The following is a 26,541-nucleotide window of genomic DNA, read 5'->3' on the forward strand; positions in this document are numbered from 1 at the left end:
TAGCACTCTCTTTTCCCCTCTTCACGCTCACACAAATAGAATACAACTTAGAAAGAAAAAAGAAATGAGACTCCCTGCTTCAACTCCTCAGGACCTGCACAGCCCAGAAACGACGAGACTTGGCCGCATCACAGCCTCGGATCTGTCTCCTTGGGACAGCCTCGTGCTGAGCCCTCAGGACCAGTGTTTCTCCCGAGGAAGCCACAACCTCGTCTCAGGTAGGAAATGAGCCCGGGAACCCCCACCCCACACAGCAGGTGGAGCGGTGTCTCCTGCAGTTCTTGAGGAGCCCCCAGGGCCCAGCACTGCCGTGGGCCCAGGAACACGTGGTGGTCCCTCTGCACCGACTGCCCAAGCCCTCTTGGAGAGGAACCCTCCCTGGGGAGATGACCCCTCCTCCAGTTGCCCAGGGACATTGCACGGTGCGATTACTCTGTGATTTCCTGCAGTGCTGGTCCCTGCCTCAAGGCTGGTGGGGAAGAACCAGCACCCCAGGAATTCTCACTACAGTTTCATTACTGAAGCAAAAAAAAATTAAAGTATGATGACTCTTGTTACTGTTTTCCATTAAGTAAAGGTAATACCAATCTTACTTCTATGGTTTTTTTCTTTCTCTTTATTCTTTGATTGATTGATTTGAAAGGCAGAGTTACACAGGATCAGAAGTGCAGAGAATGAGAGAGGTCCTCCATCTGCTGGTCCACTCCCCAAATGGCCACAAATGCCGTGCTGTGCTGAGCCAGGAGCCAGGAGCTTCTTCTAGGTCTCCCTCATGGAGAGAGGGGTCCCAGGACTTGGGCCATCTTGTACTGTTTTCCCGGGCCATAACAGAGTGCTAGATAGGAAGTGGAGCAGCCAGGGCTCGAACCAGTGCCCATAGGTGATGCCTGTACCCTGGGCCATGTCTTTATCTGTTACTCCACAGCACTGGCCCCCAAATTTTGACTTTTCTATGGCAGATAAATAAAGATGAAACACAGGGTACTTCCTAAACGTCACCACAAAAATAGAATTCATTTTTTATTTAGGTCCAAACCAGTTTTGAAACTTGATAGTTATTACTTAGCAAACTTTGACCATGAAGTTTCGCACCAAACCGTCTTATCCTTTAATTCCATTTCCTTGAAGTTTTCCAAGTCCCTTCAAGTAGCACAGCCCTAGAAAAGCTGAGTTCCCATCCGGACTGCAAAGCCGCGGCCGTAAGGACGAGAGATACCCCCAGCTCTCATTCTCATTGCTCCTCCCCAGTGCTGGTGGGAGCCTTGCACACCCACCTGGTTCTAGAAAATCCATCTCCCCTGAGGTATGTGATGGCCCCGAGACTCTGTGTCCCCCAGCTCTGCTCAGCAGTAGCCTCAACATGCTGCTAAAGTCCTATCTTGTCCACGCTGGACTAAAACGTGGCTTTCTAGAAATGGACAGGATGTGTAGCAAGGAGAGAGTGGGGTCTGCTCCGGGTCCAACCAGCCTTCATGCCCGTGCAGTCAGCTTCCACCATGTGAGTTGATGCGGTTCTCCTTGCCGCCTGCCCCTCCCTCTCCTCTGTTCAGACAGTGGATTGAGTCCCATTCCTCCTCGCTCTGGGAGCACGGGGACTGCTGGCTGTGCCCCCTTAGTCATCATCTCCCTGTTCTTGCAAACGTTGAGGCCCCGCATTTTAGCGGTGCATCTAGCCGCCCAGAGTAGAGACTACATTTCCAGCCTTCCCGGTTGTTGGGTGGGCTACACCACCAGATTCGGGTGGGCACTCACGAGGTGAATGGAGCAATGTGCGCACGGCTCTGTTCCTGCCCTTAAAAGTCAGGGCAGTCCCTTCCCTCTGGCTTCTCCCTTTCCTGCTGGCCCAACACAGATCCAGGAACGCGGTAGAGAAATCTTTGGACTAAGGGATGGCCTGAGAAAGCAGCAGAAGACAGCCCAAGTGTTTGGGCACCTGCCACCCACATGGGAGACCTGGAAGAAGGTTCTAGCTCTTGGCTGTGGCCTGGCCCAGCTCTGGCTGTTGCCAGAGTCAAAGTAGGGAGTAAAGTAGGGGAGTAAAGTAGCAGATGGAAAATCTCTCCCTCTCTGCGGAGCACTGGGGCCACCCGGGGTGACAGGCCTGCCAGCCTGGGGCCCAGCCCTGCTCTCAGGGTCAGGACAAGCTCAGGTGACCGGGAGGCCCTGGGACATCCTGCCCATGACCACTTTGGTCCCTGCACAGGAAAGCCCGAGATGGTGGATGCCCCGAGACCCTTCCCCAACCACAGCCTCATGCCTCCCGTGGGAATCCAGGTCACCAGGACCCTGGACCCTGTCCTAATTCGCAAGCTCCCTGCCCACCAGCCCTCTGCTATGCTGTCATTGCTATCCATCGCCCTCCTGATCCCAGGCTGGAGACAAGCCTAAGGCTGGGAGCCAGGCCAAGCCTCCCAGAGGGACTGCTCCTTCCATAGCTCTCAAAGCTGAAATGCCAGCGTGGAGAGGCCGCAGACATTGCACAGGGCCTGGTCAGGAGCTCAGCAGTGCACTCAGCAACCCGGCCTCCTGGGGGCCTCGCCCAGGCCACCTCTGTGACCCCTGACAGGGCCTGGTCCCTGGACCATTGCCATTGTGCAGTGGGCCCTGGGGAAGACTCTTGCACACTCACTGGCAGGAACTGGGGTTTCCACGGGACTTCAATGGTGGGACCCAGGTAACGTGCAGGTCGGGAGTCACAGGGTCTCCTATGCCCAGCACACGGCTCAGAGCCCTGTCACTCAGGACAGCTGTGAAGCACTGGTCACTCATTGGGGTGACCTTGATAACTCTCTGAGTCACTTCCCCATGGAACATTCCAGAGGCACTGCATGTGTGACGCGAGCACCTGCTGGAGCCCACGCAGCCCAGTTCTGTGCACGGAGCATCCATGTAACCTCAGATCTGGAAGAAAGCTCCTTCACTAAACACAGCCTACCTGTCCCAGAAATGTGGAAGTGAGGAAGACCGGGGTGGGGGAGGTCCCATCCTCCAGTGTCCCCAGGTGGGGCAGAGGGTCCTGTCCTCTCCAGTAGGTCTCAAGCCTTTCTTTCAGTTCCCTGGGAACTTGGAAGGCCTGGGTGCTGCCAAGGGCCTCCTGAACTAAAACCAGGTCCTCGTCCTGCCCACGTCCTCTTGCATTTGGGCCTCACCGTGGGCAGGCCGGGCACACAGCACAGCGTGGACGTCCTGCCCGGCTCCACCTGCAGCTGTTGGACTGCAGAGTCGGTGGATCCCATACCCCATGAGGTCAGGTGCATGGCCCTCGGGGGAATGGGGTCGTGTTCTCCCTTGACAATGCAGGAGGTGTTGGATAGGACACTGACAGCTCTGTTGCAATGCACAGCTCTGTGGACTGGGACCTCCCTGCTGTGCCAGAGACCTCAGACCCCGACCCTCGTGTGCCTGTGCCATGTGGCCGAGTGACTCCCCCTCCCTCCCTGTCTCCCGCCCAGCCTCTGGGAGGCGTCACTCTATGATCTGCTTCTATGAGGTCACCCCTTCTGTGACCCCCACACGGGTGTGATCGCCCAGTGTTGGTCTTTCCATGAGAAAGTACCGCCCACACCTCCATCTCCTCCCCGCGGTGCACACAGGGACCCAAACATAACATGGGACCAAAGCCATGCACAAAGGTGAAGTTTATTCATGAGAAGCATTTGCAAATGCTCACGAAAAACGTTCAGTCAGCTCAGCCTGCGCATTGCTCCTGGTGACGGGGGCGGAGCGAGGCTACTTGGGGGCCACTCTGCAGCAGCGGAGGCCAGGGCCGCTCCCTCTGGACGGCAGGATGCGGCACGCCCTCAGCAGGAACCGGAGGATCCTCCTGCCCACCCCGCGCCGGCCCTGCCTCTTGCCCTGGGCGCTGGCTGTGCAGTCTGTGGTGGCAGCGGTGGCTGCGGTCCCAGCCCCCTCAGGCTCACGGGCAGCTGCGGCGGCTTCTGGCTCTGCGAGGTCCACACGGCTCCTGGCACTGGGGCTGGAGGGCGACGCCTTGGAGGCTGGCTCGGGGGCTGCGCTGGGAGCAGGGCTCCTCTCCTGCGGTGGCTGGCCTGGTAGGTGAGTCAAGAAGGGGTCACCAAGGGGGCCTAGGGCTCAGCCAAAGAGTACCCGAGCTGGCTGGGGCTGGGAGGGAGAGGGGAAGACTCACTGGAGGGCTCGGCGGAGTCGGGGGCTGCGCTGGGAGCAGGGCTCCTCGCCTGCTGTGGCTGGCCTGGTAGGAGAGAGTCAAGACTGGGGTCACTTCGGGGCCTTGGGCTCAGGAGGCCCCCAAGTGGCAGGGGATGTGGGAAGTGGGCAAGACTCACTGGAGAGCTCGGTGGAGTCGGGGGCGGCGCTGGGAGCAGGGCTCCTCTCTGGCTGTGGCTGGCCTGGTAGGAGAGAGTCAAGGGTGGGGTCACCTCGGGGACCTTGGACTCAGCTCCTGGAGGGCCCAAGGCAGGAGGGGCTGGGAAGGGAGAGGGCAAGACTCACTGGGGGCCTCGGAGGAGTCGCTTTGTGCGGAGGAAATGCAGCCAACAGCCATGCTGTCAGGGGACACGGACACCAGAGCCAAGCCGTCGTCCTCTATGGGGGGGCGCTTGCTGCTCTGCGAGGACTCGGGCAGGGACGCGGGGTCCTGGGGCTGAGGGCCTGGTGTCCCCTCGGTCCCCATGCCTGGCAGCAGCCCGAGGCCCGCCAGGTACTCCCTGGCCTCTGGGTCCCGGGGAACGCCCAGGGGCTGCAGCAGGGTGACCGTGTCCTCCTCGGGCTCCTGGGCGGCTTCTCGGCCGGGGCTGAACCACCAGTGGGTCCTGGCGTCCTCCGCACTGGGCCTCCCCGAGGCGTCGACCGTGAGCAGCCACGCCAGCAGCTCCTGCAGGGCCGGGCTGACGCCACGTGGCACCACATAGACGCCGCACAGCACCCGGTCCTGCAGCTTGTGCATGTTCTTGCCGTGGAAGGGCACTGTGGCCGCCAGCATGGCAAACAGCACCACCCCCAGACTCCACACGTCGGCCTTGAAAGCGTCGTAGTCCTCCCCGAGGAAAACCTCTGGTGCGCGGTACTCGGGGGTCCCCCAGAAGCCCCTTACCAGCGTGCCCCGCTCCAGCCGCAGGCTCAGCCCGAAGTCCGCCAGCTTGATGGTCATGTGCTCATCCAGCAGCAGGTTGCCCAGCTTGAGGTCCCGGTGTGCCACGCGCTGGCCATGGCAGTAGCTGACGGCGGCCAGCGCCTGGCCAAACAGGGCCCTGGCCTCGTCCTCGGCCAGGCCGCCCTGCCACCGCACGTAGTGCTGGAGCGAGCCCCTGGTCGCCAGCTCCATGACCAGGAACAGGTGCTTCCTCGTGTGCCGCTCCTCCAGCAGCCGCACGATGTTGTCGTGCCGCAGGCTCCTCAGGATGGCCGCTTCCCCCTGCGCGGACAGCGGGCTGCTGGGAGAGGCGTCTCGCAGGATCTTCACTGCCACGTACTTGCCCGACGCCAGGTGCCGGGCCAGCTTCACCAGGCTGAAGCCGCCCCGGCCGATCACGTGCACAAAGTGGTACCCGTCCAGAGGAGGATGGACGTCCAAGAGGCCTTTCATGCCGCCGGTCACCTAACTACGCTCTCTCGACTCCCTAACCCGCTCGACACACGCTAGCTAATCACCGACCCTCACTGCACTGCCTACAACACAAAGGGACCACGGGGGCCTGACTGCCCAGCTGACTAAGACACAGCACCAGCTACTCTCACTGCTCTAGAGGCGAAGCCACAAGACTACCTCAATAAAGGAGAAAACAACAAAGAGGAAAAGCCACTAAATCCTCGAACACTGATACTTCTGAGCGTGCTAGCTGACTAGAGTGGGGGAAGCAAAACTAAAGAAAACTGCAAAAAAAGTCCAAATGGGCAAAACAACAACGAGGAGGAAAACAACAAACTAAACAAAATGGGAAAAAGCAAAAACCAAACAGACCCAGAAACCAACAACCAAGAAAACGCACAAGCAACACCAACGAGCGCAACGGCTGGTTAGATGGGTCCTAGTTACACAGATCACAAAAGCGTGCTCTCTGGGTAAGGCGGACGAAAACCCAGGCCCCGCAGCGGCCATATATACTTTTTGGGGGCTCACCTCACATAGTGGCGCCTTATGAAGTCAGAGCGAGAAACGGACCAATCCCAGCCCAGCCAGGGACTCTGTAATAATACGACTTTCCTAACAGTGAGGCATTATGAAGTCAGAGCAAGAAATTGACCAATCACGGCTGCAGATAATTCACGGGGGGTTTCGCAGGAATTTTATAATTAAATTAAAAAGATACCCTAAAAGCTTTTGCCTTTGATGGGTGATAGGGATTGATACTTCATTTTTGAGAAATTCAAACAAGTATGGTGCTTGGGTGGTCTGGTCTTGTCTAGTGTAAAAGGTGATAATAATTTGTGTCTTTCGAAGACCTCCTAGTGTCTCCACTTAGTATATCCCCTCCTTTGCCTTTACCCTCTGAGTGATGGGTCTCTGAGTGATGGAACAACTTCTCTGGCCTCGGTAAACTCAACACGTGTTCTGTTGCCCAAGACACCGTGGCCAGGTACACTGTCCGCATCTCCAGAGCTGAGAGGAAGGTGGCTTTGTCACCCTTTCCCCCTAAGTCATGGTCAGATTTCTCGGCAGAAACCCCGAAGCCCAGAAGGCAGTGCGGTCCGTGCAGTCCAAACAGGGAAGGCCCAGTCAGTGGCAGCCGAGAAAGCTACATCCTCCGAGACTGTCCTCCGCCTGGTAGGGAGGACTCGAGGCTCTGCCAGGCACTTGGGGTTCTGGGCTCCTGTCACAACAACAGCCAAAACTCCTGGCTCCCGCCTTCAGCCTGGCCTAGTCCTGGAGGCCATTTGTGGGCTGTAGCAGAGCAGGGAGGAGTTCCCCCCCCCCCCCACTAGCACTCTCTTTTCCCCTCTTCACGCTCACACAAATAGAATACAACTTAGAAAGAAAAAAGAAATGAGACTCCCTGCTTCAACTCCTCAGGACCTGCACAGCCCAGAAACGACGAGACTTGGCCGCATCATAGCCTCGGATCTGTCTCCTTGGGACAGCCTCGTGCTGAGCCCTCAGGACCAGTGTTTCTCCCGAGGAAGCCACAACCTCGTCTCAGGTAGGAAATGAGCCCGGGAACCCCCGCCCCGCACAGCAGGTGAGCGGTGTCTCCTGAGACAAGGCAGGCTAGTGTGCGGAAGATCGGAGTCCTCCTGTCTCACATCTTTCCAAGTCTGTTGCCCACTAAGCCAGGAGTCTGGCTTTGTCCATCTTTATGAATGGAAACTCCTGTCTGGTGGGTGCTGGCTGGAGCAATGCTGCCCCCTTGTGGCCAGATATGACAGTGCCATCAGTGGGTGTGCGGGAGGCTCAGCGTGACCCTCAGGGACCCCTGCCCCCACCCCACTTCTCTTGTGATCTCAGGCTGCCATCTGTCTGAAGGTCTCCAGAGAACCCGGTGGGAGGCAAGGGGGAGGGGGAACAGGGCGGGAGAGGGCACCTGAGCCATGCTCCTCCACCACGGCCACGCTCTGTGACCTCTTCCCACTTCCCCGCCCCTGGGTGCCACCTGGATTCCAAGGCCTGGTTCAGTTCTGCCCCTCAGCGCTCCCTGTGCCCACCACAGGCCAGTAGGGGACTCCCCAGGCCCTACAGTTCAGTGCTTGGGGCGCTGGTTGGTCCCCCACGCTGCATGAGGATCAGGCCGGGCTGTGGATCCCAACCTTGCCCCAACTGCCTGAGGCCACAGAAAGGTACAGCTTGTCCAGGGAGCACTGGGAGCCATTAATGGTGTGTGTGTGTGTGTGTGTGTGTGAATGTGTGAATGCTGGTGGGGACCGCTACTCGAAGCTGGGATGTCACTGTGAAGGTGCTGGCTGCTGTCCCCAAGGCCAGCTCCACCCCACCAAGCCCCGCGTGGTAACCCCAGGCCTGCCCCTGGAAGTTTTCTTGAGAGATGGCCACAGCAGCATAGTGCCCCTGGAGTCACCTTCCTATCTCAAGGCCGCACCCCTGCTTTCTCCCGGGCGGAGCCCAGCGGGCCCTGGGCGGGAGCAGAAGGGATGGAGAGGCTGCCCAGGAAGATCCCGGCCGCCAGCCTCGCCCGCTGAGGAACTGCCACTCTGAGTGCTCAGGCCGGGCCACAGCCAGCGAGCACCCCTCATCTCTATGCCCACGAAGTACAGGTGTTGTAGCACTGCCCCCTGCATGCCACAGGCCCCGCCTCCCACATGCCCTGGCCAAGGGGCCTGGCTGCAGGCTTGGGCTGTCTGTGTCACTTCCCTTGTGGCTGGCGCATGGCATTGGCTGTGTACACGGACTCCCTCACCCTTTCTGGCCCACAGGTGGTAAGCAGCTACCTAGTGGGGAAGACCGTCATTGAGACCAGATCACTCCCAGGTCGCAAAATCTCCATTTAAAGTGTGGGAATCGCTGGCGCCATGGCTCACTAGGCTAATCCTCCACCTTGTGGTGCCCGCACACCGGGTTCTAGTCCCGGTCGGGGCACCGGATTCTGTCCCGGTTGCCCCTCTTCCGGGCCAGCTCTCTGCTGTGGCCTGGGAGTGCAGTGGAGGATGGCCCAAGTGCTTGGGCCCTGCACCCCATGGGAGACCAGGAGAAGCACCTGGCTCCTGGCTTCGGATCAGCGCAGTGCGCCGGCTGCAGTGGCCATTGGAGGGTGAACCAACGCAAAAGGAAGACCTTTCTCTCTCTCTCACTGTCCACTCTGCCTGTCAAAAAAATAAATAAATAAAGTGTGGGAATCAGCTCTGTGCGACCCCCAGGATCTCTCACCCTCCCCCAGGAAACCCTGTACCCATGAGCAATCACCCCGACTCCCCTCCTGCCAGCGCTCTCTGACCTCTGCATGCACCGATTCAATTCCAGGCACTTCTTGCAAACGGAACCGTACAATATGCAGTCTTTTGTGACTGGCTCTTTTTATTGGCTGGTATCATTGAGAACATTCTGTCATTCTCCAGGCCCTTCCATAAAGTAGCACAAATTTGAACCCATGGATGGAAGATCTCTTTAGATTCATTTATTTATTTATTTGAAAGGTAGAGTTACAGAGACAGGACAGAGAGAGAGAGAGAGTGAAATGGAGGGAGAGAGAGAAGTCTTCCATCTGCTGGTTCATTCCTCAAATGACCACAACAGTGGGGCTGGGCCAGGCCAGAGCCAGGAATCTGGAACTCCATCCAGGTCTCCCACATGGGTGCAGGGGACCAACTACTCAGACCATCTTCCTCTGCTTTCCCATGCACATCAGCAGGGAGTTGGATCAGAAGTGGAGCATCCAGGACTCAAACAAGTACTCAGATGGGGTGCTGGCATCTCAAATGGCAGCTTAAGCTGCTGTGCGCTATGAGTTTATTCTTATGGCTGCATAGTATTCCACCATGTGGATAAACGCATTTTATTTTTTTTTTTTTAATTTTTTTAACAGGCAGAATGGACAGTGAGAGAGAGAGACAGAGAGAAAGGTCTTCCTTTGCCGTTGGCTCACCCTCCAATGGCCCCATGGCCGGCATGCTGCGGCCAGCGCACCGCGCTGATCCGAAGGCAGGAGCCAGGTGCTTATCCTGGTCTCCCATGGGGTGCAGGGCCCAAGCACCTGGGCCATCCTCCACTGCACTCCCTGGCCACAGCAGAGAGCTGGCCTGGAAGAGGGGCAACCAGGACAGAATCTGGTGCCCCGACCAGGACTAGAACCCGGTGTGCTGGCGCCACAAGGCAGAGGATTAGCCTAGTGAGCCGTGGTGCCGGCACGTGTTTTATTTGTCCATACGTTGGCACTTGGGTTGCGTCCACTGCCCACTGTGGGGATTCACGCTGTTTGTGTGGAGCCCACTGTGTGCGTCTCTCGGGTGGACATGCAGGAGAGGCCAGGCCGTGTCTGACGTTCTAAGGAGTGGCCACACGGCTGTCCTGGGAGGCTGCACCCACGCACGTTCCCAGCAGGAGGGCGGGCTGCGACTTCCCAGCATCCTCTCCGACACTTGCTGTTACCAGTCTTTTTAATTCTCTTCCCTTCCAGCAGGTGTGGAGTGTGGGCCAGGGCTCTCGGGTTCTCTCTGCTTCAGGGAGCTCTTGCTTTCTGCCCATCCCCCATCACCACCCAAGCAGGCTCTCATGCTTTGGCTTTGAACAAAACAGAAAAGGAACTCCCTCCACCCTTCCGCTTTCCTCCTCTGTACAACAGAGCTGCCTCGACCGGTCCTCAGCTCTCTCCATTCATCCTCACTTGGCCTGACCCCTGCGGGACCTTTGGCCCCACTCTAGCACCAAAACCGTTCTCGGGGTTCCCAGCGACCTCACCGCCCTGACAGCCCCTGCTTCCCTCTGTCTTCTGACTGGGGTTCCAGGGGGAGGGCTTCTCATGTGGTCCCCTCCCTGCCCCTCCTCTGGTCCCTCCACACTGTCCTGACCTCAGCAGGAGGCACAGGCCCCAGAGGGCTCTGTCCTTGGCCCCACACCACGCTCTGTGCCTGCGGAGACTTCGGGATTTCTGCCAGCCTCGCCACTTTCAACATCATCCAAGCACCGGGGACTCTCAGACTCCTCCCCCAACACACAGACGGACACACAGACACAGACACGTCATCCGCTGGCCTCCAAACTCCATGTGGCGCTCCGGCGTCTCCCTGGGACCTCCAGCCTCATGTCTCACAAGAGCAGCATGTCCTTAGCGTCATCCTCACCTCTCCCACATCCCGAAAAACCCCAACGCTCTCCCTGCTGGCCTCAGCTATCCCCAGGCCATGCCACCACTGCCTCCTGCTTGGAGATGACCCCGGGACCTCTTCATCCAGGCCCCTGCTGCCCCCGACCCCACACTCTGTTCCCAGCAGCATCCCCAGAAAGAGCCTTTTACAATACATGCTGGCTTGTGCCCATCCTGTGAAGGGAGCCCCAGTGTTCAGAGGCAAAGCCCTCAGGCTCCGGCCCCTACCTTGCCCCCTGCCAGCCGCCTCACTGCCCCTGTCTCCTCCCCCTCCCACCAGGCACACCTGGATCTAACAGCTGCTGCTCCCTCTGCCTGGTTGCTCGAGGTCAGGAATCTTGGAGAGTCTCTCGTCTCTCTCCAGACTTTTCTCAATGTCACTGCCCTGGCAAGGCCACATCTGGCCGCTCTGCAAACCCACGACTGCCCGAGCACTCCCCACCTGCTTCCTGCTTCTCTCTGCTCGGTGCCTAGCCCTCTGCCATGTTTATTTCATGCGTTGGCCTTGCTTGGTGCCTGTCTCCCCGCCAGAATGTAGGGCAGGGCTTTTAGTCTGCTTTGTGCCCTGCTCCTGCACGCAGTAGGTGCTGAATAAATATTTGTTCAATGAGTGAATGGAGCCCACAGTCTGGAACTTCCTTCTGACACCTGGTGGCTGCCAGGGAGCAGCCCCACGGCGATGCCACAGGTGGCCAGCAGGTGACACTGTGACTACAGAAATGACAGGCCACTGGCGGCAGCCACAGTTCTCTGTCCACCCATGCACCTGCTCCAGAGGTAAAATGCTGGGATGTGCATGGGACAGTGTGCCTGCCTCACAGGTCAACCTCTGCCTGTTTCTCATCTCCCGGCAAGACTCAGGAGAACCTGTGACTGCCTCTGTGTGGCTGAGTGCCACCAGGCCCAGGGGACCATGAGGTATACGAATGGGGCAAAGCCCCAGGGGCTTCCCAGCCTGCATCCTCTCTGATCTCAGCCATGGGGCTCATCCTGCTGTCCTGGGACTGCCTGGATCCCTGGGCCTGAGTCCAGCTCTGCCCGTGCTTGGCAGTGCTCTCTTTCTCTAAAAATGGCTTATTTATCTATTTTTATTTATTATTATTTAAAAATGGCTTATTTATCTGTTTATTTTAAAAGCAGAGAGTGCAGGAGAGAGACAGAGAACTCTCATCCACCGTGCACTCTGCAGACGCCTGCATAAGCCAGGGCTGGGAGCTGCGTTGTGGTGCAGCAGGTTAAGCCACCACATGGGACGCTGGATCCCATAGCAACACCCGTTCAAGTCTCTGCTGCTCCACTTCCAATCCAACTGTCTGCTAATGAGCCCAGAAAAGCACCTGAAGATGGCCCAAGTGCTTGGGCTCCTACCACCCATGTGGGAGACCCATATAGAGCTCCTGGCTTTGGCCTGGGCGGGCCCTGGCCACTGCAGCCATCTAGGGAGTGAATCAGCAGGTGGAAGATCTCTCTGTCTTGCTCTTTCTCTCCCTCTCTCTTTCTGTAACTCTGCCTTTCAAAACAAATGAATCTTTAAAAAGTTCTTGTTTTTTTTAAAGGCCAGGGCTGGCCCAGGGCGGGTCTGGGGACCTGGAACCCCCTCCAGGTCTGCTGTGTGGGTGGCAGAGGCTCAGTGACTCGAGCCATCACCGCTGCCTCCCAGGGTGTGCATTGGCAGAGGCTGGAATCAGAAGCTGTAGGCGGGAGCAGAAGCCAGCCCTCTGGTGCCGGATGTGGGCGCCCTCGCTGCTACTGGCCCAACACCGGCTTCATGGGCTCTGCTCTCCCTCCTCGGGAGGTGAGGGATGCCAAGGGACCCTCAGCCCTCCCCGTGGGTGTGAGGAGCTGTGAGCAGGGACTCTGGGCCCAGAGCAGGGCCCATTCCCGGCTCTGCTGGCCTCCCGGTTGGGTGCCCTTGGCCAAGCGCTCAGCCTTGGCTTTGTACCTTTTGTACCCTGGGAAAGACGTGGCCACGCTGGAGGTGGCAGGGAGGGTGGGCCTCGCTGGTGATCAGGCCAGGACGGAAGGCGGGGTGGGGGGGCTGGGTGCCTAGTGCTCCTACACCTGCTCTGCTGTGCGTGTGATTCGTCTCCCTCGTGTCAGGTGCCATGCCCAGCTTCTGGGGCCTTTGCACTGCATTTGGGGAGCCAAGAATTAACAGAAGAGACAGGACTAAACCTACACGACACAAAGTTAATGGACAAACGTGAGCAGGTGGCGAGTGTTCAGTGTGAAGGACAGTGAGACAGTGTGAAGGACCCGGGGGTGAGTCTGGCTGGAGACGGGGCTGCTGTGTGTCCAGGGAGGTTGTGGTAGGATGACGGGCTGGGGGTGAGAAGGGAAGAGGGGCACGCTTCTCTCCAGGGAGAGACTGAGGCAGCAAGGCCCTGGAAGCCCCGGATGCTCAGAGACCCCCAGCAGGAGGCTGTCCCTCCCCAGGGCAGCTGGCCTTTGAGGCTCCCATTGCTGCCATCCCGAATCCCAAGCCTGTGTACAGCCTGGCCCTGGAGGCCTGGGCCGACTCTGCCCCTCTTCTAGTCCGCCTGGCTCGGAGGCCCTCTGCTGGCCCCTCTGGCTCCCCGTGCCCCTCCCGCACACAGAGCCAAGCAGGCGCTCCCTTAGACTAATTCCTCTGCTGCCCGGCCGGCCCCTCCGACCCATCTTTCATTCCTGGACAGCGCCGTTCTCCGCTCTACCACGACGCAAGCATCAACATTTCATCCTGCTTCGCCGCCGGCTCCCCGCTCTGTCCCACCTGCTTCCCACGGCTCTAGGACCTGCAAGGCTGGGGCAAGCCGGGTGTCACTGAGGATGCCAGGCTGCCTTCTCAGGTCCCTGAGCTTACCTCCGTGCCTTCGCCACATGCTAAGTCTGCCCTGGGGCAGGCGGGGTGGCCCGCTCTTTCCTGTCTTTGCAGGGGTGCCAGGATGGGAGCTGAGGGTGCAACATTCCCAGCACACCTCCTACCCCAGTGTCTTGTCTTTCTCCCAGCCACCCCTGCAGGTGCTCAGGCCCACAGGGCTGGGCATTGCATCTGGAGAGGCCCTTATGGGGGCTGGGTCTGGGCTGTGCGGGTTCTTCTGCATGGGTGTGGACCCACCCTTTTTTTTTTTTTTTTTTTTTTTACAGGCAGAGTGGACAGTGAGAGAGAGAGAGACAGAGAGAAAAGTCTTCCTTTGCCATTGGTTCACCCTCCAATGGCCGCCGCGCTGATCTGAAGCCAGGAGCCAGGTGCTTCTCCTGGTTTCCCATGGGGTGCAGGGCCCAAGGACTTGGGCCATCCTCTACTGCACTCCCGGGCCATAGCAGAGAGCTGGCCTGGAAGAGGGGCTACCAGGACAGAATCCAGCGCCCCGACCGGTACTAGAACCCGGTATGCCAGAGCCACAAGGCGGAGGATTAGCCTATTAAGCCACGGCACCGGCCTGGACCCATCCTTACACACACACACACACACACACAATCAAGTGTGAGGTGCGTGCGTGTCTGTGTGTGGGCAGGAAAACAGGCATTACTTCTTGGGGGAGGGGCCTGACTTTGGTCAGATTCTCTGTGAGGCGTAAAAACCATGAAATTCTAGGCAGGTCAGATATTCTCTTTTCAGTGTGGAAGGAAGAGAGGGAATGAGGTTACTGGCCCACAGAGCCGCCGCGAGGTGAGTGTGTGTGACTGTGGGCGTTACGGGTGTACAAAGGGACACTTTTGCTCGTGCGAGTATGTGTGGCTGTGCAAGCCTGGCAGCTGGGGGTGGCCCTGGGACCACGGGGACCACAGTGTCGCTGGCCTGCTCAGGAGGAACCCATGTGCCTGGCAGGGAAGGAAGCAGTGACACACGGGTGGCCCACTGCCAGCCTGGGCCTCTGTGCGGGGCCCACGACCCCATATACTCACCAGGACCCCATGATGGGCCAGGCCCTACCCCAGGTGATGTGGAGCGGGCCAGCCTGGTGTGACGCCCGGGGTGAGGTTTGTGTCCCCCGCGATGGCCCAGCCCAGCCTGGCCTGGCCTGGTGTGACGCCCAGGGTAAGGTTTGTGTTCCCCGTGATGGCACAGTCCAGCCTGGCGTGACGCCGGGGTGAGGTTTGTGTCCCCCGCGATGGCCCAGCCCAGCTTGGCCTGGCCTGGTGTGACGCCCAGGGTAAGGTTTGTGTTTCCCGTGATGGCGCAGTCCAGCCTGGCGTGACGCCGGGGTGAGGTTTGTAGCACAGACCCTGAGATCTGCTCCCTGTCTTCTGCTGTGGCTGCTCCTATGCACAGAGCTAATTCTGTGACATTTGGAGTATGAAGGCTTCCCCTTGGATCTCGCCTCATTATTTCCCATTTCTTCTCCCTGTCTCTTGATTGTTCTACCAGACCAGGGAAGTTCATCACGAGCGTGGCGCATCTGGTCACCTGGCCAGGGCTGGGGACTCCCGCGCTCCCCTGCTGGGCTGTTCCTCACTTTCTGTCTCTGTACCTCCCCTCTGCTTCCTTTCTCCTCTGGTTTGATGAGGCCCAGCCACTCCTTTTCTTTTCTCTTTATGAGATTGTATTTTTTATTTATTTGAAAAGCAGAGAGAGAGAGAGAGAGAGGAGAGAGAGGAGAGAGAGAGAGTCCATCTGCTGGTTCACTGTCCAAATGGCCACAATGACCAGGACTGGGCCAGGCTGAAGCCAGGAGCCAGGAGCTTCTTCCGGGTCTCCCACGTGGGTGCAGGGGTTTATTCCCTGGGGAGGTCACTGACCTTCTTGTGCCTGGTTCCCTGTGACTGGCACGTGAGCCCTGCCATCTGAAGTCTGGTGCCAGGAATAGGCGGGAGGGGCAGGGGAAGCAGGAGCGGTTGGTACAGAAAGGAGACACCCAACGGGAGGGTTGGGAGGCCCTGGGTGGGGGAGGAGGGAGCCGGGAAAGACCAGCAGCCAGGCATCCCTGAGCCTCAGGACGTCCCCACCCCCCTTCACCTCTGCAGCTTTGACCAACAGGGCCTGGACTGCGGGGTGGGGAGAGGGCGGGACAGAGAGAGGTGACTTTGGCATGGAAGTCAGAGGCAGAGGCACCCCACTTCCCGCCATCCTGGGTCTGGGGCCCTCACTCCAGTCCTCAGCCCCACCCCGATTCCTTGTGCCCGGCTCCTCCTGCACCAACACACAGCCTGGGGAAGAGGAGTCTGTGGGAGGGGAAGTAGGGGCTGGCGCCACGGCTGAGGATATAGCTGGGATGTGAACACTCATGTCTGTGGATGAGGTTGGCCGCTCACTCTGGGGGGGGGGGCTGCTCCCGCGCATCTGGTCCTGGCCTGGACCCCAGAGGTGGGTGGCCTTGTGGCCAGGTGAGAAGGTGGAAGCAAGAGACACGTGACTTCCTGAGCAGGCCTGGAACCAGGGCCTCGTGGTGCAGCTGGTGCTCCCTGGCACAGGTGACTGCCACTCTTAGGAGGATGGGGCTGATTAGGTGCTCTGCCCTTGACCTGCGTGCTGGAGGGACCCAGGGAAGATGGGAGCATTCCTGGAGGAAGGGGCCATCTGGAGAAAAAGCTCCAAGTCACAGGCTTGCCCTGAGCTGCACCTGCTCTCTGCAGCCATGCCTCTCCTTCTCCCTGGGGTCCCAAGGCCTGGGGAGCCCCGGCTGGGGTCTGTCTGCAGCGGGGAGCCTGGGTGCAGCTGAAGTGCCGGACGATTGACTACCCCCAAGAATCAGAGACCACCAGAGTCCAAAGTTTAAGCAAATTGCAGGGATCATTTATTTCGAGTTCGAACTCGGACTCTCCTGGCTTTCCCAATAACAGTGGTACAGCAGAGGAGAGCCCCAGCCCAGTTCACACAGAGCTTATATAATCGGGTACAAACAGGTACGTACGTAAGCACTTCTTTCTTTTTTTCTTTCTTTCTTTCTTTCTTTCTTTCTTTCTTTCTTTCTTTCTTTCTTTTTCTTTCTTTCTTTCTTTCTTTTTTTTTTTTTTATAGGCAGAGTGGACAGTGAGAAAGAGAGACAGAGAGAAAGGTCTTCCTTTTGCCGTTGGTTCACCCTCCAATGGCCGCCGCAGTTGGCACTCTGCGGCCAGCGCACCACACTGATCCGATGGCAGGAACCAGGTACTTATCCTGGTCTCCCATGGGGTGCAGGGCCCAAGCACTTGGGCCATCCTCCACTGCACTCCCGGGCCACAGCAGAGAGCTGGCCTGGAAGAAGGGCAACTGGGACAGAATCCGGCGCCCCGACCGGAACTAGAACCTGGTGTGCTGGCGCCACTAGGCGGGGGATTAGCCTATTGAGCCATGGCGCCAGCCTTGTAAGCACTTTCTTATACCCTATATGGCTGTCTTTTTTTTTTTTTTTTTTTTGACAGGCAGAGTGGACAGTGAGAGAGAGAGAGAGACAGAGAGAAAGGTCTTCCTTTTGCCATTGGTTCACCCTCCAATGGCCGCTGCGGCTGGCATGCTGTGACCGGCGCTCCGTGCTGATCCGAAGGCAGGAGCCAGGTGCTTATCCTGGTCTCCATGGGGTGCAGTGCCCAAGACCTTGGGCCATCCTCCACTGCACTCCCGGGCCACAGCAGAGAGCTGGCCTGGAAGAGGGGCAACCGGGACAGAATCCAGCACCCTGACAGGGACTAGAACCTGGTGTGCCGGTGCCGCAAGGCGGAGGATTAGCCTATTGAGCCAATATATGGCTGTCTTAATGAACCTATGCATTTCATTGGTGCTTTTGAATATAAGGGCTACAGTCTGAAAAGGAGGAAGTTTAAACAAAAAGACTGTGGTGTGCAATTGCGGTCCCTGATTTTACAACTCCGGCAATTGTTTGCCGTTGCTCAGTTCTGGGAATTCGGCCTGCTCTGTTTATCTGAGGCGAAACAGGGGGCTTGCGAAACAGGGGGCAAGCAAGCAAGCAGTGTACAGAAGCCTGAACTGCAATGAGCAAAGGTTCAGGCTGTGAGGGTTAGGGCCCCTTCTCATTCCCCCCTTTCACGTGAAGCTTGGTTGGAGCCAATCTTGGGTCACTAACAGACTTACAATTCCCGTTCATCCATGAGATGGTGTTGGGTCCTTAATACCAGGAGTTGAATAGTATTAACTCTATTATTAACAAATGCAATGAGTCTATTAATTATGCAGGGGCCTATGGTCAAGACTAATAATAGCAGAAGTAGGGAGCCTGCCAGAACCGACAATAGGGTCGTCAGCCAGGGAGAGACATTAAACCAGGATTCAAACCACCCCTGATTTTGCTCCCATTCTGTTTTTCGCTTTTCTAAGCCTTCTCGGAGTCCTTTGCTACTCCTATGTGATCAGTGTAAAAGCAACATTCCTCTTTTAAGGCTGCACACAGCCCCCCTTGTTGTAAAAACAATAGGTCCAGTGCTCGCCGATTTTGGAGAACAGCCTCCGAAAGTGAGTTTAGAGATTTTGTTTGACTAGAGATGGACTGGTCGATCCAATCCAGGTCTTCATCTATAGCGACCCAGAGAGCTGAAAAATGGTTACCCTGCTGTGCTACTGCAGTGGCACCCAACCCGGTCCCTGCTAGTCCTAGCAGGGCCACTACAGTTAACAAAGTGGTAGCTGATTCTCAGAGCCTCCTAATAGGTGAGGTCGTGGGCCCTAGGCTAGTTAGGAGCTCGTCATAAGGGTGATGTATTATTCGGGGGTACAGCCTTACTAGTATACACCATTCTCTGTTGTGCTGCAACACTATCCCTGAGACGCACGGGGTTACTCCTGAGGCGTTTCAGGCCCACCAAGTATTGAGGGGCCTTGTCGAGCCCACCATTGAATGGTAAACCGGATACCAGGGTCAGTCCCAGAGACATACAGCCTTAATCCCCAAGTTTTTCCTCTGACCCATTGGGAATTTTGTACCGCTTTCCAGGTTTTTACTTTAATCTGAATTTTACCCCCCTTAGTCTGAATTTTACCCCCCTTCCCTGGGCTGTTAACTCTGGTTATCTCTAGTTCTGTGTCTCTGGTAGTCCAAGGAGCTATTGTCTCACATCCCCATCGACTGCAATAGTAGTCTTCTGCCCCCCCACAATCAGGAGAAGCCTCGCAGGGCAGACATACCATCTGGTCTGGTCTGGTATAAGTTAGCCTCTATACCGGGTTGCCCGCATCCCACCATCCTTACCCCAGGAGTCCAATGCCAAGTAGCCTGAGAGATAAACATCTTAACTCCATCCGTCCCAAGTCCCGTGTCCGCCTCTGGTAACATGTCACAGAAGTCGACAGTGAACACAGGCTGTGCTGTGCCGTTATAGTGGCTAATTACTCCCCCTTGCACCCTTAAGGTCCAATATCCGGGTGGGGGTTGATGAGAAAGGGTGCTCGAAGCCACCTCTCTTCCGACAGCTAGGATTAAGAGGATTGCAAGGTTATGCCTCATTTTCCGGATGATCTGCAACCTAAGGAATGCGATGCAGTCTAAGCTTAAAGGGGTCGTTCTCGTTTTGGGTTCTGTCAACCCGCCAGGCTGACTTGGTCGCAAGAGGCTCTATGATGTCCAGGAATGGATCCACTGGTTTGGCATGGGTGTGATGGACCCAGGAGGACACTCCGTCTACCTTGAGAGCAGTGGGGGTCGTCAAGATGACCTGGAAAGGACCCTTCCACCTGGGTTCCAAGTTTTCCTGTTGGTGGCGTTTTACCAGCACCCAGTCACCTGGCCTGTAGCCGTGGGGCACTGGAGGTGGCCCTGTTTCGTACAGGTCTCTCAGTATTGGCCACACCTCTTCATGGATCCTCTGCAGGGTTTGGAGTGAAAACAGAAGTTCAAAATCATCATTGCTTTTCTTAATTAAATTTTCTTTAAGATCAGGTATCATGGGAGGTGGTCTGCCAAACAAGATTTCATAGGGAGCAAGCCCCAACTTAAATGGGGAATTGTGGACCCTGTACAGAGCGTAGGGGAGGATGGCTACCCAGTTTGCGCCAGTCTCCCTGGTCAATTTGGTTGAGGTCTCCTTTAATGTTCTAATCATTCTTTCTACCTGTCCTGAACTTTGGGGCCTGTATGTACAATGTAATTTCCAGTTTGCCCCGAGTATGGATGCCAACCCCTGGTCCATTATCTGAGCCTATCATCACTGGGAATGATGTCCTCCAGGATCTTCTTAGCTACCACCTGGGCTGTTTCACTCTTAGTGGGAAAGACTTCTACCCATCCTGAAAAGGTATCTATAAAAACTAATAAATATTTATACCCCTACTTTCCTGTCTTCACCTCAGTTAAATCTACCTCCCAATAAGTTCCCGGTGTATCTCCTCGCTGTCTCGTTCCGGAATTTTGGCAATTTTTTCCTTCTAAGTCCTCCAATTTCTGCAGTTTTTTCTTAATATCAGGGGCTGCCTGGTTTACAAATGACATGACTACAGCTGCCTGGTTCTCGGGGGCTTCTGGGTCCATGGCGTGAGCTGCCTAAAGGCTTCCATTAACCTCTCTAAATACCCCGAAGGGGAGTCTGCTTTCCCTTGAGTAACTGCATATACCTTGGCCAAATTGGTGGGCTTGCGGGTCACTGCCCGGAGACCTGACATTAGAGTCTGGTGATAAACCTGTAGCTGTCCCCTACCTTCTGCCATGTTGTAATCCCAATCATCCTGTGGGAGCCTGGTCAAGGAGAAAGCATCATTAATCAAATCCGGATTGACGGTGGGCTGGCCATCATCACCAGGAACCAGTTTCCTGGCTTCCATTTGGATCCATTCTCATTCCTCCATGGTGAACAGGATTCAGAGGAGCTGTTGGCAATCATCCCAAGTGGGCTGGTGGGTGAACATAACGCTGTCTAAAAGAGAAATCAGATCTTTGGGATTGTCAGAAAAGCGGGCATTCTGAGTTTTCCAGATATAGAGATCACTAGTGGAGAAGGGCCAATATCGAAGCCTAGGATTTCCGGTGTCATCGGGAGGTCCGATTTCCCGCAGTGGCAAGGCCACCGTGGTGTCAGGGCGATTTGGACTCGCTGCTCGCTGGGTGCGACCCCTTGTTCTTTCCGCTGGCCCCCCAGAGTCGGTTTTGGTTTCCCTCTCCCTCAGTGCTGCTTGCGCTTCTCTGTCCACAGGTTCTGCCGGCCTAGGGTTTAGGGGAGGGGGTAGGTATGGAGAGGGGTCAAGGGATAGGAGGTCCAAAGACTCAGGCAGGACTGGGTAGAGAGGAGCCGAGGGTTTGGTCGGTTCGCCAGCGTCTGTGCGGTGCAGGGCTAGGATTTTAGTAGGAAGGAAGGGGGTCAGCCAGGTCGGCGGGTTCTCCATCAGATCCTGCCAGACAAGAATATAGGGGATCTGATCTGGGTGTCCCACCTGTCCTGGGAAAAAGATCTTTTCCTTGACTTTTTGCACAACAGAATGGTAAAAGGTTCCCTCTGGTGGCCATCCGACATCAAAGGCTGGCCACTCCGACCTGCAAAAAATGATGAGTTTGCCCTTTTGGACTTCCACACTTAAATTGAAAGCCCCAGTCTTTACATCCTTGAAGTGGTCCAATAGGATGGTGAGAGGGGTGGCCTGTGTCTGTTCCACTATGGACCAGAAAAAAACCTGTAATTGGGAAGGAGTTGTTAAAGGAGGAAGAGAAGTTCTGTCAAATAGAGAGATAAAACAGGAAAACGGCATGTGAGTTTTGTTTTTTCCAAAGTTAGCAGCCTTGCAGGTTAGCAGCCTTAAATTGAAAGCTTTCGGTGAAACATGCAAATACACTCACATACACAAATACGAATCACATGCGCTGTTGGGCTATTCCAGCCGGACTAGATGGACTATAATTCATACAGATAGTCCCAGATGGGGTCCGAGGAACGTCTTCCCATGGCCCCGCTGACAGTCCTACTATAGTGCATCCGCCAGGACTACTCGTCGGCTCAGATATAGAACCTACAGGCAATTCAAACCAAATGGCAGACAACACAGAGACAATACTGGCAGACTTATCCAGACCAGTCCTTCTGCGACCCCTCGACCCAGAGTCTTGGTGGGCTCTGGGGGCAATCCCGGAAGAGCCCCCAAATGAAGTGCCCGACGATTGACTACCCCCAAGAATCACAGACCACCAAAGTCCAAAGTCGAAGCAAATTGCAAGGATTGTTTATTTCGAGTTCAAACTTGGACTCTCCTCACTTTCCCAATAACAGTGGTACAGCAGAAGAGAGCCCCAGCCCAGTTCACACAGAGCTTATACAATCGGGTACAAACAGGTAAGTACGTAAGCACTCTTATTCCCTATATGGCTGTCTTTATGAACCTATGCATTTCATTGGTGCTTTTGAATATAAGGGCTACAGTCTGAAAAGGAGGAAGTTTAAACAAAAAGACTGTGGTGTGCAATTGCGGTCCCTGATTTTACAACTCCGGCAATTGTTTGCCGTTGCTCAGTTCTGGGAATTCGGCCTGCTCTGTTTATCTGAGGCGAAACAAGGGGCTTGCGAAACGGGGCAAGCAAGCAAGCAAGCAGTGTACAGAGGCCGAAACTGCAATGAGCAAAGGTTCAGGCTGTGAGGGTTAGGGCCCCTTCTCATGGCCCAGTATGACCTTCTTGGCCATCTCCAGGCCTCTGCAGACCTCAGGGGAGATAAGTAAGACCAGCCTGAGCAAGGGTGGTGGGGAAGGGAGAGAGAGGGAGAGAGGGAGAGAGAGGAAGTAAAAAATAGCCCCTTGTGGACCACACAGGAAGAAAGCAATTTCCTCCTGAAATCTTTTTGTGACTCTTGAAAGATACAATTTAGAAATGTCCTGGTGGCTCCTGCAGGGGTGTGGGCCAGGCCACTACAAAGCATGGGGGTGGGGAATTGGGGAGCAAGGTTCAGCCCAGGGCTCAAGGACAGGGGGATGTGGTGAGTGGGGCAGGGAGCGAGTGAGCTGTGGGGCTGCCCAGAGGGGAAGTGGGGAAATGCGTGTGGGTGGGGGTGTCACAGGCCTGGTGGGGGCAGGAGGGGCTTGGTACCCCAGGACTGTGTCCCAGGAGGACTTGGGAGCAGAGCCTCAAGTCTGCCTGGAAGGTAGTGAATTCTCCACCGTCTTTACCACAAGGTCTCTGGGTGCTGGGTCATCAGGTGGTACTACAGGGGCCTTGTCAGAGCTGCAGGAGGAGCTGGGACGGGCCTGGGGGGAAGGGGCATAGGCCAGCCCGTCTTCCTCTTCTGCTGCCATGTTCCAAGTTCCTCAGCAGCCTTCTCCATGGCCCGCTGCACTTCCTGCCTCCGCCCTGTGACGGTGAGGTTTCAGTGTGGGGGCGGCTCTGGGCAGAAATGGAAACTGACACTCATGGGCCCTGTAGGGGCCTCTTTGAGAGGCATCCTCCCCTCTGACTTGGTATTAACTCCATGTCCCAAAGGATCAACCCATCACCCAGTCCTCCAAGTAACCCATCCACCAGCTAAGTCCACCAACCTACCAGCCATCACTCCACTAAGCAATGCATCAATCACCAACCAACCTGTTACCCTCCACCCTGCCACAACACCAGCCCAGCGACCTAAGCAGGAACAAGCCAGTCCACCAACCAGATAATCCATCCCCCTACCTATCAGCCAACCGACCTATTCTTTTCTGTCATCTTACCTCCCTACTAACTGGCCTAACAGCCAACTCACCAACCAGCCCACTCTACATCCAGGAGATAGAAACTACACAGTAACAACACAAAAGTTTTAATACCAGAATCATTGAGATGACCTAATAACTACAATGGGATTGCTCACCTACTCTAGGAAACCAGGAATGAGAGATACAGGGCTGAGACAGAGCATCAAAAACAGGAATGGATCTGAAAGACTCCTCCTTCCCCCTCCCCCTCCTACCCCTTACACCCAGGTCTGAGAACCAAACCTGATGGCGCTCTCCGGAGTGCTGAAGGCAGCTGGGTGCTGCTGCGTGCCCCCCTCCAGGAGCCTGGAGAGGAAGCTGCCCTCCCACAGTGTCTCTCCAGCTCCCGCTGCTCATAGAGCTGAATGGGACCCAGCCCCCTTCCCACAGACAAGGCACCTAAGATTAGATCTGAAGCTGAGAGGCAATAAGGTAACAAGTGGCACACCTGTCGTCCTGCCACTCTGTCTACCCAGCAGCCCTCTAACTGATATGCCAATCAGCCAACCGACCAACCAAGCGACCACCAACCAACAAGCTTACTCCCCAACCACACAATCACCCCACCAACTGGCAATCCTCTAACCAAACACCACTCATCTACCCGCCTAACAGCTACCCCAGCTCCCTCGTTTTCCTGAATGCCAGCCTGTTCCAGGCCCTGTGCTCCGAGCTGTAGGGATCCAGCAGTGAAAGACAGCTTCAACCCTGGAGGAGAGCCCCTTTGGAGTAGATTATCCAAACAGGGGTGACTCACACAACCCACGCCTCTGACCACCTGTTAGTCAGCAGGGACCTGTCACACAGGTGGCGTCCATCACATGGACAATCAGTGGTGGGAGCGATCCCTGTGGCCCAGTGCAGTGGGACAGCTTCGTGGTGGAGAAGGCTCCCTGGGCTTTGAAGAATGAGCAGAGCAGAGATTTAGATTTGGGAAGGGGGAAGGCAGGAGGGTGGCATCCCTGGTACCAAGAGGACTCGGGTTCAGGAGGCTTGGACTCTCCATGCTGGAGGAGCCTCCACAGCACCTACCTGGGCCTCCAGGGAGTGAGTGTCCATCATGCCCTTGGAGGAGATGCTGAGCCTGGCAGCAGCTTCTTTCTCAGGCAGTGGACAGGGCTTCTGCTGCTTGTGGCTTGTCCTTTTTCACCAAGGACTGAACTGGAATGATTAAAACACGGCTCCCCCAGCATCAAGCAGACATCAGAAAGAACTTCCAATCCAGACCAGCAGGAGGCTCAGGAATCTATTTATCTGTAGACTTCACAGAAAACGGACTCACATCCATCTGGACTGGCTGGCATCCTGACCAGCACAGAGGCAGGGGGATAATGGTGATGACCCTTCCTAACCCAGCTCTTAAAGGGCTCCCCATGGCCCGCCCCGGTGCACCTGCTCCCAGGCACCCATCAGCCCAAGTGCCATTAGGTACCTTGGAATAAAAATCTGAGTCCAGGATCAATTGATGGAGAGGGGTTCTCCAAACATCCACAGTGACACAGTGAAGGTAATTAAATTCCGATAGAAGATGGAGCGTCAGTGACAGGGTGGTGGGGGCAGTGTGCTGGCGCCGGGCTGCTGAGCAATGCCATCGCGGGCGTGCACAGCCCAGAGCTGGCAGAAGCACAAAGGAAATTGGAGCAGTCAAATATTTCCCTCCTCGTTGAGTTCCATTTACATGTTTATAATAGAGGTTCTTAAGGCCCTAATGAGAAGGCTGCTCATTGCAGGGAAGAGGATGATTAAGGCTCTGCCAGACGAGATCAGGGACAGGAACAAAGGCCTGTTAATTACCAAGAGGGACAGAAGGAGAGCCAGGCTCCTACTTGCTGCTACCCCAGGCTTCCCGGGCCCGGTGCTTTCCTGTTCTCTGAGGCTCACCTCTGCCCCCATCACAGGTGACCTCTGCCAGGTGGGTTACATGACCTCTGGGCTGGGTTCGGAACACCTAGACCTCCTTTTCCCTGGGTGGTAACCTCAGGCTGCACCCACAGCACATGCAGGTTTGTCCTCTGGATATGCCCTGGGGGCCGGGGTTGAGGGGAGCAGGGGAAGCCACTGTCCTAGCCCCCAGATGTGCCTGTCCTTTAGGAGGCAGCTCCTGTGAACTCCGGGGACCTTGACAGGGGAGCACCATGGGAAGATGCCAAAGGCCCTCTCCCCAGCCTTTGGGACGCCCAGGAGACACCCATGCACCTGTGGAGATGCAGGCCATAATTAGCGAGTGATGATGCCCTCTGATACAAAGGCAGGGAGTTCTTGCCAAGCTGACTTGAGCTCATGGTATGGTGAGAAAAGCACAGGCTTTGGGTCGACAGACTTCGAGTCAGACAGTCTTGGGTTCAAATTCCAGGTTTACTGTTTGCTACTGGGGTGTCCTGTATGGGTTATTTGGGGGGGGGTGGAGCTAATACTTTTTAATGGATTATTTATTAAAGATTTATTTATTTGAAAGGCAGAGTTAGAGATAGAGAGGGAGGGAGAGACAGGGAGGGAGGGAGAGAGAGAGAGTGAGAGAGAGAGAGATCTTCTATCCACTGGTTCACTCCCCCAAAGGACTGCAACAGCTGGGGTTGGACCAGGCCGAAGCCAGGATCCTGGAGCTTCTTCTGGGTCTCCCACATGGGTGCAGGGGTCCAAGCACTTGGGTCATCTCCCAATGTTTTCCTATGCACATTAGCAGGGAGCTGGATCACAAGTGGAACAGCCAGGACTTGAACCGGCGCACATATGGGATGCAGCAACACAGGCAGAGGCTTTACCTGCTACGCCACATGGGTTTTTTATTTATACATTCACAAATGCACAGGAGAATCATGCAATGCCGCCTGCTTTGGATTCAACGCTGGGCCACAAGTATGTGCCCTCTTTTTCAGCTGGTCCTGTGATGGCAAATCTTTCATCTCCCCTTTATTGCTTACTATGACCCCTGTATTATCTTCAACATACAGAAACACACCATATTTTCTCCATGTGCAATTTTCATTGCTGGGTCTATCTTCCTTCTGAGCTTGGGTTTGCCTTTCTTCCTGGTGGTTGTCACCATGTCACCCCCACCAGTAGTGGGAAGTCTGTGCAGCTGTCCCTGGATCTCCTTTGTTGAGATGACCCACAGAGGTTTGGCTTCTGTGTCGTTAGCGCAGTTGATCACTGCCAAGGCCAGAAGACCCAGGAAAATCCAGAGTTTCACATCAGAGGACCCACCATGTCCTGGCTTCTACATCCTGAGTGCCAGGAAGGGGACAGAAAGTCTAGTACAGGTTTTTA

General features: G+C 56.1%; 1 protein-coding gene and 1 long non-coding RNA gene across 6 annotated transcripts in view; one reads left to right on the top strand and one right to left on the bottom strand.

The window, feature by feature from the left end:
• Positions 1-26,541, top strand: part of LOC103349228 (uncharacterized) — a 48,937-nt gene that overhangs the window by 494 nt on the left and 21,902 nt on the right. Inside the window, exons 3-5 of one of the 4 annotated variants that reach the window (XR_011378061.1) lie at positions 92-6,554; positions 6,638-6,742; positions 6,989-25,734. This is a non-coding gene — a long non-coding RNA (uncharacterized lncRNA). Of the gene's footprint in view, positions 1-91; positions 25,735-26,541 lie in introns of those variants that run through there. The other 3 variants (XR_011378063.1, XR_011378059.1, XR_011378068.1) reach the window with 3 other exon arrangements.
• On the bottom strand, positions 3,730-5,578 carry LOC138843025 (serine/threonine-protein kinase MARK2-like). 2 transcript variants are annotated; one of them, XM_008260686.4, is made up of 4 exons: positions 4,471-5,578; positions 4,305-4,367; positions 4,148-4,210; positions 3,730-4,049 (listed from the first exon to the last, which is right to left on the bottom strand). In XM_008260686.4, exons 1-4 carry the CDS (start codon positions 5,561-5,563, stop codon positions 3,730-3,732), a joined length of 1,539 nt encoding a protein of 512 aa, XP_008258908.1. In that variant the 5' UTR covers positions 5,564-5,578. The 2 variants fall into 2 exon arrangements, with proteins under 2 accessions (XP_008258908.1, XP_069903323.1); XM_070047222.1 differs by lacking the exon at positions 4,305-4,367.

Source organism: Oryctolagus cuniculus, chromosome 1 (genome assembly GCF_964237555.1).
Source record: "Oryctolagus cuniculus chromosome 1, mOryCun1.1, whole genome shotgun sequence".
Taxonomy (NCBI): Eukaryota; Metazoa; Chordata; class Mammalia; order Lagomorpha; family Leporidae; genus Oryctolagus; species Oryctolagus cuniculus.

What these genes read in the sequence shown, in the direction of transcription:
- LOC138843025 (XM_008260686.4), bottom strand. Translation starts at nt 5,563, where the DNA reads ATGAAAGGCCTCTTGGACGTCCATCCTCCTCTGGACGGGTACCACTTT. An exon ending in CGACTCCACCGAGCTCTCCA is followed by an intron (nt 4,211 to 4,304) that starts GTGAGTCTTGCC and finishes CTCTCCTACCAG; the next exon opens with GCCAGCCACAGCAGGCGAGG. An exon ending in CGACTCCGCCGAGCCCTCCA is followed by an intron (nt 4,050 to 4,147) that starts GTGAGTCTTCCC and finishes CTCACCTACCAG; the next exon opens with GCCAGCCACCGCAGGAGAGG.